Below are 13309 nucleotides of genomic sequence, written 5' to 3' on the forward strand. Positions count from 1 at the left end.
AAAATTTACAAATTTTTAAATTCAAGCAGTTCCTCTTTAACAAATTTTGTTACTGGTGAGATTGCTACACCCTTTACGTCTACGATTGTGAGTCAATCTCTTAGTGGTAAGTATTTTACAAATTTTCAATATCTCACTTCTTAGGTCTCGAAACATAATTATTTATATTAGGCCGGCCAAATATTACAAGTGTTCTTAAAAACTGTCTATCTTTTATTGACCTAATGCCGCCTGGCTAGAACAGTTTACAAACAAAATTATTGAAGTATCATACTATCAAAAGTCTCTCATCAGCACAACGATTCATTCCTTAGAGTAAGCCATAACTTTTAAAGTATCAAACGGGCCTCTCAAAACAACTACCTATTATAGGGTTTCTACAATAAATTAATCTGACGACTTAGCCTTTCCTGACATTAAGTATGTTATTTTACTTTGTTTTTTTTACGCATTTTTTACATATTTATGTACATACATACATATTAATTTAATATTAAAAATAAGAAGAAATTTTGGTAAAAGAAATTAAAATCAATGGTTATGCCTATTATGAATGTTATGTGGTATAACAATCATAACATAATCGTTTATTTTAATTTTTTTTTAGGTGAAAATATTCCTGAACCTGAAATTAAACTTAAGGCAAATACCGAAATTTCCGACCTAACTAAATGCTCAACTAATAAAGATGAACTCAAATCAGAGATACTTATCACTGATGAACCAGATATTAATGTAAGTAGGTGCATAGTCTGACAAATGGATCTGTAACACTAACGTCCCGTAGGTTTTACATAAAATATTTCTGTTTTTATTAAAATCTCATTTTATGATCAGATTGTAAAAAACCTATATTAAAATTAGATCACGAATAAATTATAATTTTTTTTTTGGTAATTTGTATTAAATTTTTTTATTCGTTCGCTGTTCCATATCCATTTGTTCCGTTCCACATCTCTTTATTCTAGAATCTAGATTTAGCTCTAACGCTAGAACTAGGAATAAAAAAATAATATTTATAATAATTTTCCTACGGACAAAGCTAATTTTGGCGAAGCTTTATCAATCCAAGAGAAAAGATTTATTATTGATAACGAACCTTGTTATCCACGAGGACCATTTCCCAAAGATGCAAACAATAGAAGTTTTTCCTCATTTTATTATTCAGAAATATCTAAATCTGGCATTAAAACAGAAAGATGGTGGCTATGTTATTCACTGAAACTAAATAAATGTTACTGTCAACCATGTTGGTTATTCTGTAACTTACAAAAACCCGATCAATTGATTTATGGTTTTAGTGACTGGAATCACTTAAACCGTATCATAAAGAGACACGAAGCAAATGATGAGCATAATAATTGTTGTGCTATTTTTGATAAATGAAAAAATAATAAAACAATAGACAAAGCCCAAGAAGATTTGTTTCATCAGGAGATTAATAAATGGAGGCAAATACTAGAGCGAATTATTGATGTAACTCTTACTTTAGCGACAACAAATATGCCATTTCGAGGTACAAATGAAAACTTAAATTCAAGCAATCGAGGAGTGTTTTTGTCCATTATAAAGTTACTTTCTATGATCAAGTTTTAAAAAATTTATTAGAGAATCATTCGAAAATGTCAACTACTTATTTAAGTCCGCAAATACAAAATGAAATAATAAATCCTTTTTTTTCAATAATTATAGATACTACCCAGGATATATCTAAAATTGATCAGCTTAGTCTTATTTTTCGATATGTTTCTGTATAATATGATCAAAATAAGAAGTTAGTAGATCTTGTTATTAAAGAGTCATTTATGGGTTTTATTCCAATTGAAAATCAGATATCGGAAAATCTTGTATGTTTTTTTTTTGCCCACAGTATTAAAAGATGGGCGTTGCAGAGCGATCAGCAACCCGTTGGTCTTCACGAAATGATGCTATAAAAGCCCTCATTTTTTATAGTTCTATGGTCTATTCTTTGCGCCTGCTTTATTCCTAGATATTTGTAGGATTTTTCTTCGTCTATAGCATTAATTATCTCACTGTTTTCTGTTTGAAAGTCACCTGGTTGTAGTTTACCCTTAATAATGTTTACAGTTTGGCACATATCCCGTCCAAAGGTCAGTCATTTTCCCACTATTTTAAGCATCTGATCTAGTTGATTACGTCTTGCTACAAGAATTTTTAAGTCATTCATATAAAGTAGATGGTTTACTCTTGTTAGTCCTTTATTATCCTTTTTTAAGCCAAATCCATACCTAGTTGAATTGAGTTGGCTAGATAGAGGGTTCATGGCAAGGCAGAACCGAAGTGGACTTGAGGAATGTCCCTGTAATATACCCCTACGAATAAAAATCATATTAGTTCCAATGCAGTTACCGTTAGGCACCTGAAGTTCTATTGATGTTCGCCAAGATGCCATAGCGAATTCTGAAAAGGAAATTATGTGGGTATCTATTTTGTACAATTTAAGTATACTAATAAGCCATTTATGTAGAACTGCATCAAAAGCTTTTCGGTAGTAAATGTATGCTGCGAAAAGGTTTCTTTTGTTATTAAATTCCTAATTGCAAACTACGGAGTCAATAATTAGCTGTTCTGTACACCCCACGTCACCTATGGTACATCCTGTCTGTTGAGTTGCTATGATACTATTTTGGTCACAATGTCTGTAAATCCGTTTGGTAATACAAGATGTAATTAGTTTAGAATGTGGGTAAGCATGTTATTGGCCGATATTTAGCCGGATCTCGAATGTTTTGGCAGTCCTTGGACAGGAGTTAGTGGTACCTTCTGTTAAAAAATTGGGAAATTCTGAGGATTCATAAGCACGTCGTTTAGAAGGTCGGTTAGTTGTTGATGTGTTGACCACAATTTCTTAATCCAGTAATTTTGAACCTGATCTGGGCCTGGAGATAGTTATGTAGTTTTTTTATGATGTTAGTCCCTTCGTCAACTGAAAATGGTAAAAATGCCATTGGATTATATGCTTAGCTCTTTCCTTGTTATATAGTCGCAGACTATATTATGCACGCGAGGTCGGGCCCGAAAAATCGTGTTTTTTTGGAACTAAAAATTCATATCTTTGGCTGTATGGCTAGCGAAACGATGAAATTTGGCATAGGGTCTCTCAATACATTGGGAATGATGGATCCGTAAACAATTTTTTTTTTCAGTCAGCCATTCAGTGTCGAGGTTGCATTCACTAGGTATTGTTAATTTTATTATTATTATTATTACTATTATTATTATTATTATTATTATTAATATTATATGTTTTAACAATAGGTTGTGCATGGAAAATGAATCAATTACTTTTAATTACTTTTCTAGGGGTGGGTACGTGGAAGAGTTACTTAGTCGAACGGCGCCACCAATTTCTATTAAATTTCCACTTATTTGTTTCATCTGTACATAGAAATAAAGAGACAGTGTTTTGCCTAACTAGTAGGTAAACTGGTTTCTATTTGTCCTGTAGTACCTTATGATTGGTTACATGTGAAGCCTCTAGAAAGGATACAGTTTTTAGCTCTAAAGCAATCACATAGTAATTTTATTACAAAAATGCTAATTTCCTCAAGTGCAGGTAAATAGTTTAGTTGGTGGCTAAATAATATAACCCCACCATCAAATACTTTAACTTCACCAAGTTACCATTTAGAAATTTTCTCTGATGTACCTATAGCACATTAAACTCGTATCGTTCTGCAATCGCTCAGATATTTGGAACCTAAGTTAGGTCAGGATTACAGCGTAAAAAGGTTGTTTAAAAGAATATACCAATTACGACCAAGAAAATCTAAATATTCGGTTACTTGGGATACAGCAACCGTTCTGCAATTTTTGCGGGGCTTGAATAATGAAGGTCTCAGTTTAGAACCTTACATGCAAAGTTTGTAAGCTCATACCTTTAGCTACTGGTCAGAGAATTCAGACCATAGTCTCTATAGAATCAGCAAATATGGACTTGTTATAAATTTGACAAAGAATCAAAACTTCAGGTTTGAATAAATTGCAAACTTTTTTAATTCTCCTCTTTTTTTATGTAATCCAATCGATATGTGTTGCAAGAACTGTTTTGTTTTTTATTACTAAAAGGGAATCCCTAAGAATGAATAGTGCTGATCGTAACAATGTTCTATTGACTTTTAAAAAACCTTAACATAACGCTTCTTGCCAAACAACATCTAGATGGATTAAGAAAGTGATGCAACCTTCAAGAGTTAAAGATTGATTCTCAATTTAACTCTTATGGTAATGATAATGCAGCTACATCAACTGTATTTAGAAAGAGTGTTACATTAAATTTGATATTATTCGTTTAGCCGCAGGTTGGTCATCCATTTCCAAAAACTTTTGCCATTTTGACAAACGATCTCTACAACAAACATTGCATTCCTTCAGTTTTGCTCAAAGTGTTCTTAGCTCTTAATAAGATAATATCATAGTTATTAATGTTAATTCTAGTATTTAGATTTATTTGTGAAACTTAAGGCTTTGCTACATTTATTACATAATGTTTTCTACTATATCTTTTTGTTTATTAAATTTAAGTTACCAGGATGCTTTGTTACATCAGAATATGTTATGTTACATTTGTAATTTTTTTGTTAAAACTGAAATGAATATTATATTCCATGTTAGTCTCGGAAAGTGTGTCTATTATTTCATCCAAAAAAGATTGATTCTTTAAACATCTGCATTCTGTTCTTATTTACTTCGACGTGGTCCAATATAATTTAAAGATCATACGAACTTACTTAAGTGAAGTGTGACCTTAATTATATTGGGCCACGTCGAAGTAAATAAGTCATTCTTTTCAAAACGAAGCTGAAAATGGTTTTATCACGATGGAAGTATTTCGTTTTTTAAACATATCCTCAATGGACTGTGGAAAAAAATTCTCTAAATTTTATACTGTCTAGACTACTAAGGAAAATTACATAGAAAAAGATTTTTTTTTTAAAGTCATCGAGATCTGAACCGGCTTTCCCCCAAAATAATTAGAAATAAACAGGAATCAATATATAAACACCGAGTGGGCGGCCGATTTATTTCGGCTAAAAACTAATCAAAACCCGAATTCTCGAGGCAATAAAGTAACGATCGCGTAGGTATTAATGAACTGTCGGCATCGGGAAAATCTAATTAAAAATTTTCCCGCTCCAGTTTATCGTCGCGGGTCCTCCTCACTCCATTATTCCAAAGTACCGCCATAAATTCGATTTTTATTTCGCGGCTGTGTTATTAATTCTAAGGAAACTTACCCCATCTGGATTATGCTTGTAAGGGTGTCCCGTACCGCAATACTCCACCAGTACATCTTGTAACTTTTTGTTGGCATCTGAAATAAAAAAATATGTTAAAAAAAATGTGAGTCGATGACATGCGAGGATATATGAGAAAAGCAACCTGGAAGTATTCAAATTGTGATATACAAACCAGTGAGGTTCGGAATGCGACGGACATTTTCTGGCTGGATCGTCTCAGAAAGCGTAGTCGAGTTGATGATTCTGGTGATCGAGACTTTCAAAACGAGATCAGTGCTACTCTACAGTTTCTAGTTGAAAAAACCAAGGAGTTAAGTATAAAAGAAGACTTGCTATTGGCAGAAAATAAAGATTTGAAAGCTGAAATTGTTAGTTTGAAAGAAAACAAAGTAACATTAACTGCCGTAGTACATCATGGTGCATCAAGTACAAATAATACATCAGAGAACGTGTTATCATATGCGAAAGCTCTTGCAGAAAACAATGATAATAGGGTCCTGGTGATTAAATAAAAACGTCTAGTGAAAGTGGTAGCTAGAAAAAAACCGCAAATTGTGATACAAGCAAGACGTTTGGTACATGTACATTATAGATCCAAATAATTATTCTGGCCCGAAGTTTCTACGAAAATTTCCCTTAGGGGAGGAATGGGGAGAATAACTACCCCTTACTGAAAATGTAAATAGATTTCTTTACAAATCGTAGGTAAGCGTGCATTTATCCTGTTAGAAAGTCTTGTGGTTGGTAAATAGACACTGACAGTAGTTTTAGTAGTCCTAAAGGGAGTAAAAAATTAGTTTTAACCCCTAAAAGGGAAGTTTACCGACTAATTTTTTTTTAGAGACAAACGTAATAGTTATAAACATGTTAGTTATAATAGGTATTTTATCCCAGTTATGGCAGAACTAAAATAAAATATAGTCTTAGAGGTTGCTACGAAGGCAGGCAGGCACCCCTAAAATGCGCCCCTTCTTGCCTCCTCAACTAATTTAATTAATTTTCTATTCAGAAATTTTCATCTTCATTGCTTCCTTCTATAAAAGTAAAAAAGGAGTATTAGGATAAAATAATTGACAAACACACGTTTTATTAATGCACTCTCCGTGGCAAATTTTGCAGGCGGGTGTGCACGGGATTGCATATTTTTTACAGCAGCATCTATTTGTGTCACAGCCAAACCGACAACCACACCTATCCAGCTCTTTAACTGATGCCCATATCCAGTCTAGCTGCGACCAAACTGGTTCAAGGGAACCATCTTCCCGCCTCTTCCACCCCCATTGTTCTGGGGGTGGTCGGCTAGATATAGAGCCTTCCAGTGCACGTCCCTATATCTCTCCAGCTTGGTACTTAACGCGTTTTATATGCTCTAAAAGGGCACCAGCGGTAGGAGGTATTTCTGAGATGGACTTCTCTCCAGTGACAAATAAGTGACGACGGGCTTCGGTGATATCGGTTATTTCGCTGCGTGAATCGTACATATCAATCGTAAATTTTTCTAGAACTTTTATGTGTGCATCAGTCAGCTGATCGATGCTAGAGGGGTAGGACAAACACTTAAAAGCTGAAGTAATGTCTGGGTCTTTCCAAGTAGACCAGGCACTTCTCTTACCTAAAACACATTCAAAAATCAAAACAATTTCTCTTACAATGATAAGAGTACGCACCCTTTGATGAAAAAAAGGAAGTTGAATCACACCCTGTAAAACCGTGAAATCCACGCAGCGCAACTGCTTTTTCTCTACCAAGTTTATTTGCGATTTCGTGGACGGGAATGTATTTTTTTTAATGCGTTGCCAAACAAAATCCACAACTTTTTTAAACCGTGATCTGATGATACTTTAACTGGGGAAAGATATCTAGAATTTCTTGAACATGAACTGGTTTCAGTCTTACGTGCCTTATATCCGAGTCAGTTCGATCCAGATTTGTATGATGAAAGAATCTGGATGCAACAAGATGATGCTCCCCCACATTATGCCCGTAATGTACATCAGTATTTAGATGACAATTTTCCAAACAGATGGATTGGTAGAAGGGGTGCAATCGAGTGGCCGGCACGTTCTCCCGATCTCACCCCACTTGATTTTTTTCTGTAGGGACATTTAAAAAGTTAAATTTATATGAGCAAACCAGGAAACCTAGACGAACTCAAAAAACGTATTAGGCAAGAAATCCGACAAATATCTCTAGAAGTGTTAGAAAATGTCAGAAACGAATTTTATTATCGTCTTGGGCTTTGCCAACAAGTAAATGGTGCTCATTTTGAGCATCTTATACATTAAACGCAACTTTTGGTAATTTAATGGTTTTTTTTTTTTCGTATTTCTCCTTTAGATAATCACAAAAGTAAATAGGGCAATTTAATCAAGAAAAAGGGCTCTTTTCAATGAGAGTTTAAAAAAAGTGGCTTTCCATTTGAAAAAAAAGTTGGGGTTAATTTGGACTCCCCCTGTGTGAAAAAATACAAAAACTATCTTGAAATGTGAACAAAAATAAATAAAAATCGAAGGGTCTCAGGAACTTTGCGAGATAAATTTTGATTAGTTTTAACTGAATTTATTCCAGTTAAAGTCACTACACTGTATGTACATAACATAGATAATTAACATAATATAATATGTATTATGTACTCATTTTTTTTTAATGGTAAACACAAGCACAAGAGGAAAGTCCTATGAAGATGTTCTCCAGATGAATGAATCCCGATACAGCGACGTCCTTGGGGTAGGCAGGTGGACTCGATGTTGATGAGCCGCAACTGCTAGACGCGTCTTTCTTGCCGAAACAACCCTGGGTGGAATCAGGCCTGCCAGCTCAGAGGAGCACTTACCGTGATAATAACGGTAGAATAAACAGAGATCAGCCACCTTTCTCCTATGCTTCAGACTATCCAGACTGTTTGTCAGTTCTGGTTTGTCGATAAGACAAATAGCTCTCTTCTGTATAGAATCTAGCAGCTTTAAACTATGCTTGGGTGCAAAGCTCCAGACATGCGAGCAATACTCGAGGGAAGGGCGTATTTGAGCCTTATAAAGATTCAGCAGCTGTTCTGGTGTATACAGTTTTTTCGTTTTGAAAAGCACACTTGGAAGCTGCCCTGGCGAACTCGGCAACGTGGTCATGCCAGGACACACTGTTGGTGACTTCGATTCCTAGAAGATGTAAAGATGATTTCATTGGCAATGTTTTCCCTGCAGCCTGCGTTTTTTTAGCATTAAAATTGACCAGATTTTTACCGCCCCACTCCAAGATTGCTCTAATATCGTTGTTGGTTGAAGCTACTTGTTGCTGCCTAAGACTCTGAGAACTTGCGGCTGTCGTTGATTTGGCGGACTTAAATGTGGATATAAGTGTGCTATCGTCCGCAAAGCTGTAGATTGGATTGACAGTGGTTCCTAGCAAATCGTTAATATATATCAAGAAAAGTGTGGGGGATAGAATGCATCCTTGAGGGACTCCAGCGTTAATGTTAAATTTGTAGGAGAGGTGTCCATCGACGGCTACTTGGATTGTTCGTTGTTCAAGAAAACTTTTGATCCAATTCAATAATGAGTTTTGTATGCCGATTGAGGAGAGCTTGGTTAGTAGTCCCTCATGCCACACTCTGTCAAATGCCTTGGAAATGTCAAGAGCGACTGAGCGGGACTCGCCGTGCTTCTCCATGGCCTCCGTTCATAAGTGTGTGACGTCAGCCAGAAGATCGCCGGTGGATCTAAGCTTTCGGAAGCCGTATTGATGATCGCTGATTAGTCCAGATGATTCCAGATATCTTAACAGTTGTTGGTTGACTGCTTTCTCCATAATCTTCGATATTACTGGAACTAGTGCAATCGGGCGGTAATTGGAGAGCATCGTCTTTTTACCCTTTTTGGGTACAGCTTGCACACGAGCAGTTTTCCAGCTTGTTGGAAATGAGCCCTGCTTATACAATGCCGTGAACAGTCTACATAAGGGAGGAGTCAATTCGTCTGCACAACGTTTTAGTACTAGGGCTGGAATTCCATCGGGTTCAGAAGCTTTGTTGGTGTCTACGCTTTTAAGAATTTTATTTATAATTCGTTGGGGAAACGAAACTTCTCCTATCGATGAATTCACCCTTGGCAAATATGGCGGTGTTTTGCCTTGCGAGTGCAGAGTAGAATTGGACGCGAAGAGTTTACCCAAAAAGTTGGCTTTTTCCCTTGCTGTTACCGCGATAGAACCATCATCTGCTGTTAGGGGTGGCAAGGCCGACTTAGCAAATCCTTGACTAACGGCTTTCGATACCGACCAGAAAGATCTTGTTCCATTTGGGCAGTTTAGCAGTTTGTTTTTGATCCTGTTGTTGTGACTCTCTTTGCATTCATCAATAATTCGCTTGCAGCTATTTCTGGAGGTTAAAAAGTTTGTCCGATTTTCGGTGGAAGGATGTAGACGCCATTTGTGATATGCTGCGTTTTTAGTGTTTACTGCCTTTTTGCAATTCAGGTTGAACCATTGCTTGTTGTTTGATCCGCATTTAGTAGAAAAAGGGATATAAGCTTTCATTCCTGCCAAGATCGTCTCTCTAATTTGGTTTGCACATTCTGAGATGTTATTAGTTCTAAAGCAGACTTCTTTCCAAGGGAATGAGCGATAAAATTCCCGAAGATGGTTCTACTCTGCTGATTTATAGTGCCATACCTTCCGCGGCATCGGAGGATCCTGCGTTTTAACATCCAACTGGCAAGAGACTGTTATCAATTTGTGGTCCGATGTTCCTAGGGGGGCCTGTACTGATACAGTGTACGAGTCAGGGTTTGAAGCCAAGACCAGATCTAGGAGACTCGCGAACTCGCCGTCTCGATCGGGGATTCTGGTAGGTTCCTCCACAAGCTGCGTAAGCCCGCATATGGTGGCAAATAGCTCAGCTTCTCGTCCTTCATCGTCGTTCTTGTTGCAGAAGCGCAGCCAGTTGATATTGTGAACGTTAAAATCACCCATGACGATGATTTCTGCGCTTGGGTAGTCAATTTGCAGTTGGTTAATGCAATCAACCAGGTTCAAAAAGAGTCGCCTATATTGGGTGTCGCTTGGTGGTCTGTAGATACAGCAGATAAATTTCGTGGCACCACTGGCTATTATACATATATATACACATATATATAAGTACACTTCGGATTAACCGGCCAAAACGGCAACAAGCCAGGTATGCAGTCCCGAGGTGACCGGTTAAGAGGAATTCTACTGTATATAGTTTTTTAAACTGAGACTCTGCGTTTTTTCATTTTGTTGTAAGATGTTTCAAAGTCTCCTTGAGCATAATGGACCAATTCGTTTAACTCTAAAACAGAGGTGTTGGAGTTAACGTCTCACCAGAACAAATTTTATTATTATTTCTTTTGTTCCTACCTGCTTTTTTTATCTACAGATAAGCATTCTCCAGCATCACACCGTAATATATTAGCAGATCAAGTTTTAATAAACATCCTCTAATTCGGACGGTCAACATCTAACTGCTACGTATCCAAACGTTTATCGTTAATCCAGTTAAACAGGAAAACAAACGTCCCGGGAATTTCCCCGGATGGCGTTTTATTTGTGGAACGCGCCCTTATTCCGGTTCTCCCGATGTTTTCCCACAGGTGTCGTAGTCATGTTAGTCCACCGACGATAATTTTACGGAATGCAAAACACGAAGGGGGTCGTGCCACGCCCCGCAATTACTATTATTCCGTTCCTGTTATTTGTTTGTTCCTGGATTGGCCGGAGCGCTTAAATAAACATTCTAATTAGGAAATGATCGCGTGACTGGACAGTCCGGGGTAAACAGGGATGACTCGTTTCCTGTAGGAATGAATGAATATCTATTTTCCGATAATGATTTATGGTATTTATGACGGTAAAAGGTTCAAGCCATCTGTGAAGGTACAATTCTTTACACATACTTTCATAAGCCAACTTGTTACCAAATCAAAGACCTGGGCCCTATAACACAAACACTACAATTGTCACAAGTTTACAAGTTACAATTAATTTACCGTACCTCCAAGTCGTAATGAATTCAGTAACACATCAGAAACAACTACAACTACAACTACATGTGTAACAGACTTGTTAAAACGAGTTTAAGCTGTTTAGGATTAAAAGTTATGGGTTGTTTGTTAGTTTGTTAGTTCGTATAAGCGATACGGTGAGAAGGCTGATTTCAGTTAGTAAAAATGTCGTCTAAACAAATTATTTTCGAAAGAAAAATGCAGCTTTTGACAAAAATTAAAGAAAACAAGGAAATTCTATTTGGTGCTTTCTCAGATAGACTTAAAAAGCAAGACAAAGTCGAGAAATGGAAGGAAATAATAGCCCAAGTAGCCCAAAGTATATGCTTAGTTTTAGTAGAGAAGGATTGGACCTACTTAAGAGATACTGTCTGGCAGAATTTGAAGAAATCTGCAATGGTGAGTCTTTCGTTATTGAGCAATCAACATAATTTATTTACAAGTCATTTTGACATTAGGTACTAAACCCATTATAGATAAAATATACACAATGACATAATATACTATTTCGCATTTCAGCTTAAAATAGACAACGCGAAAAAAACAGGGACTAGTGGGAAAGGCATGTTAACGGAAATAGATAAGATGATTTTGGATATTGTTGGAAAGAAATCTCCAATTATTTGTGGACTTGGAGTCTCTGAGTCGTTCGAGGTAGCCCAGACTCAGTCAACAGAAACGCCTGTACCAAATGAGACTGTCCACCCAAGCGGACATGAATGTGGACCATCTACTTCAAGGAAAGCCAGTAAGTCATTCGTTATTATCAACTCTTATAGATTAGTATATGGGTTTTATGTGTCTTTTGAAATAAAAAGTACAGCAAAATGCAAAATTTTATAACAAATCCATTTCCAATCCATCCATCTCTATCCATTTCTAATTTCCACTTTTCAATTGTAGGAAAAAGAAAAGTTGTCGAAAGCACGGGTGAAAGTGATGATAAAAATAAAAAGCTGAAACTACAAATTGAACATATAAAATTACAAAACTATAACACCAAGCTGGAAAGATTAAAATTAGAAAAGGACCTCGGGTTACCGTTTTCTGAATTTACCTCGCAGTTCTAAAATAACTTCTCATATTTATCTTTATAATAATTTATCTAGTACCTATAGTTTAGATATTGTTTAAATCCTTCGTTAATAAAAGTTGTTAATAAATGAAGTAAATATTTTCTTATCGTCTTTATTTTGTAGATATGTATATTTTTGAACTTTAGTATAGAAATGAAACGCGTTTTTAATAAATTTTAGAGCACCCTATATACATATTTTACTACTAGAGTCTGTTGTTTCTGTTAAAATAATTAATCAGTTCGCCTAATCTAGCTTGCGCTCCAACAGGGGAAGTCGCCTTGGTCAGAAGCCAAGATTCTGCACAAGGAACAGCACTGGCGGAAGAGGAAGTTCGTAGAGGCAGCATCTTCAGCCAGCCAAGCGTCGATATACCCAACATCTGGAAGCCTCTACTCTCAGGACAGTGTAGGATCTAGAGAGAGGCGTGTCCTCCCCCCAACTCCTTTCACGGATGACTTTCCTTTCCACATCGCTGCACACATCTAGTATATAAGCCTATAGAATAGTAGTTTGCTGTCAGTTTACACTTGATAACGGTTGGAGATACTTACCAACCGAAACGTCGTGCTACAATAAATAAATAAGACAATGCAAGTTCGACAAGATGTTTTCACTGTACCATTGTCTACCACCTTCAAAAACAGATTGGATAACCGGTACGGACCCGGAACCAGCAACCTATTTAGAGGCTTTGAGAAAACCAAGATAAAGATGATCAAGGAGGAGGAACACATCAGCTTCCTGCGAGAGACGAGAGACGCCAATGTCATTCCTACTGGGCTACGCCTCCAAACCGCTATACCAGGTGGAAGATCAGAACGTGCTAGTATGGAGCTGCTGCGATCTCAACTTAGCTACCACCGTTGGAAGAAAGTACAAATATAAATCGAATGCATTCAGCGATTCAATTTCAAAACTCCAAAACCTTAAATCCAGCTCTAACCTCCCCGCC

The 13309-nt window shown here is 36.6% G+C and overlaps 1 protein-coding gene across 4 annotated transcripts in view; it reads right to left on the minus strand.

Moving 5' to 3' along the window:
* The window catches only part of LOC126733494 (diacylglycerol kinase 1), a 390145-nt gene that overhangs the window by 312261 nt on the left and 64575 nt on the right, over positions 1–13309 (minus strand). For all 4 annotated transcript variants that reach the window (XM_050436806.1, XM_050436805.1, XM_050436807.1 and 1 more), the window contains exon 3: positions 5259–5335. In XM_050436806.1, coding sequence (XP_050292763.1) covers positions 5259–5335 — 77 coding nt within the window. The remainder of the gene's footprint in view (positions 1–5258; positions 5336–13309) is intronic.

The sequence above is a fragment of the Anthonomus grandis genome, chromosome 2, assembly GCF_022605725.1.
Source record: "Anthonomus grandis grandis chromosome 2, icAntGran1.3, whole genome shotgun sequence".
Taxonomy (NCBI): domain Eukaryota; kingdom Metazoa; phylum Arthropoda; class Insecta; order Coleoptera; family Curculionidae; genus Anthonomus; species Anthonomus grandis.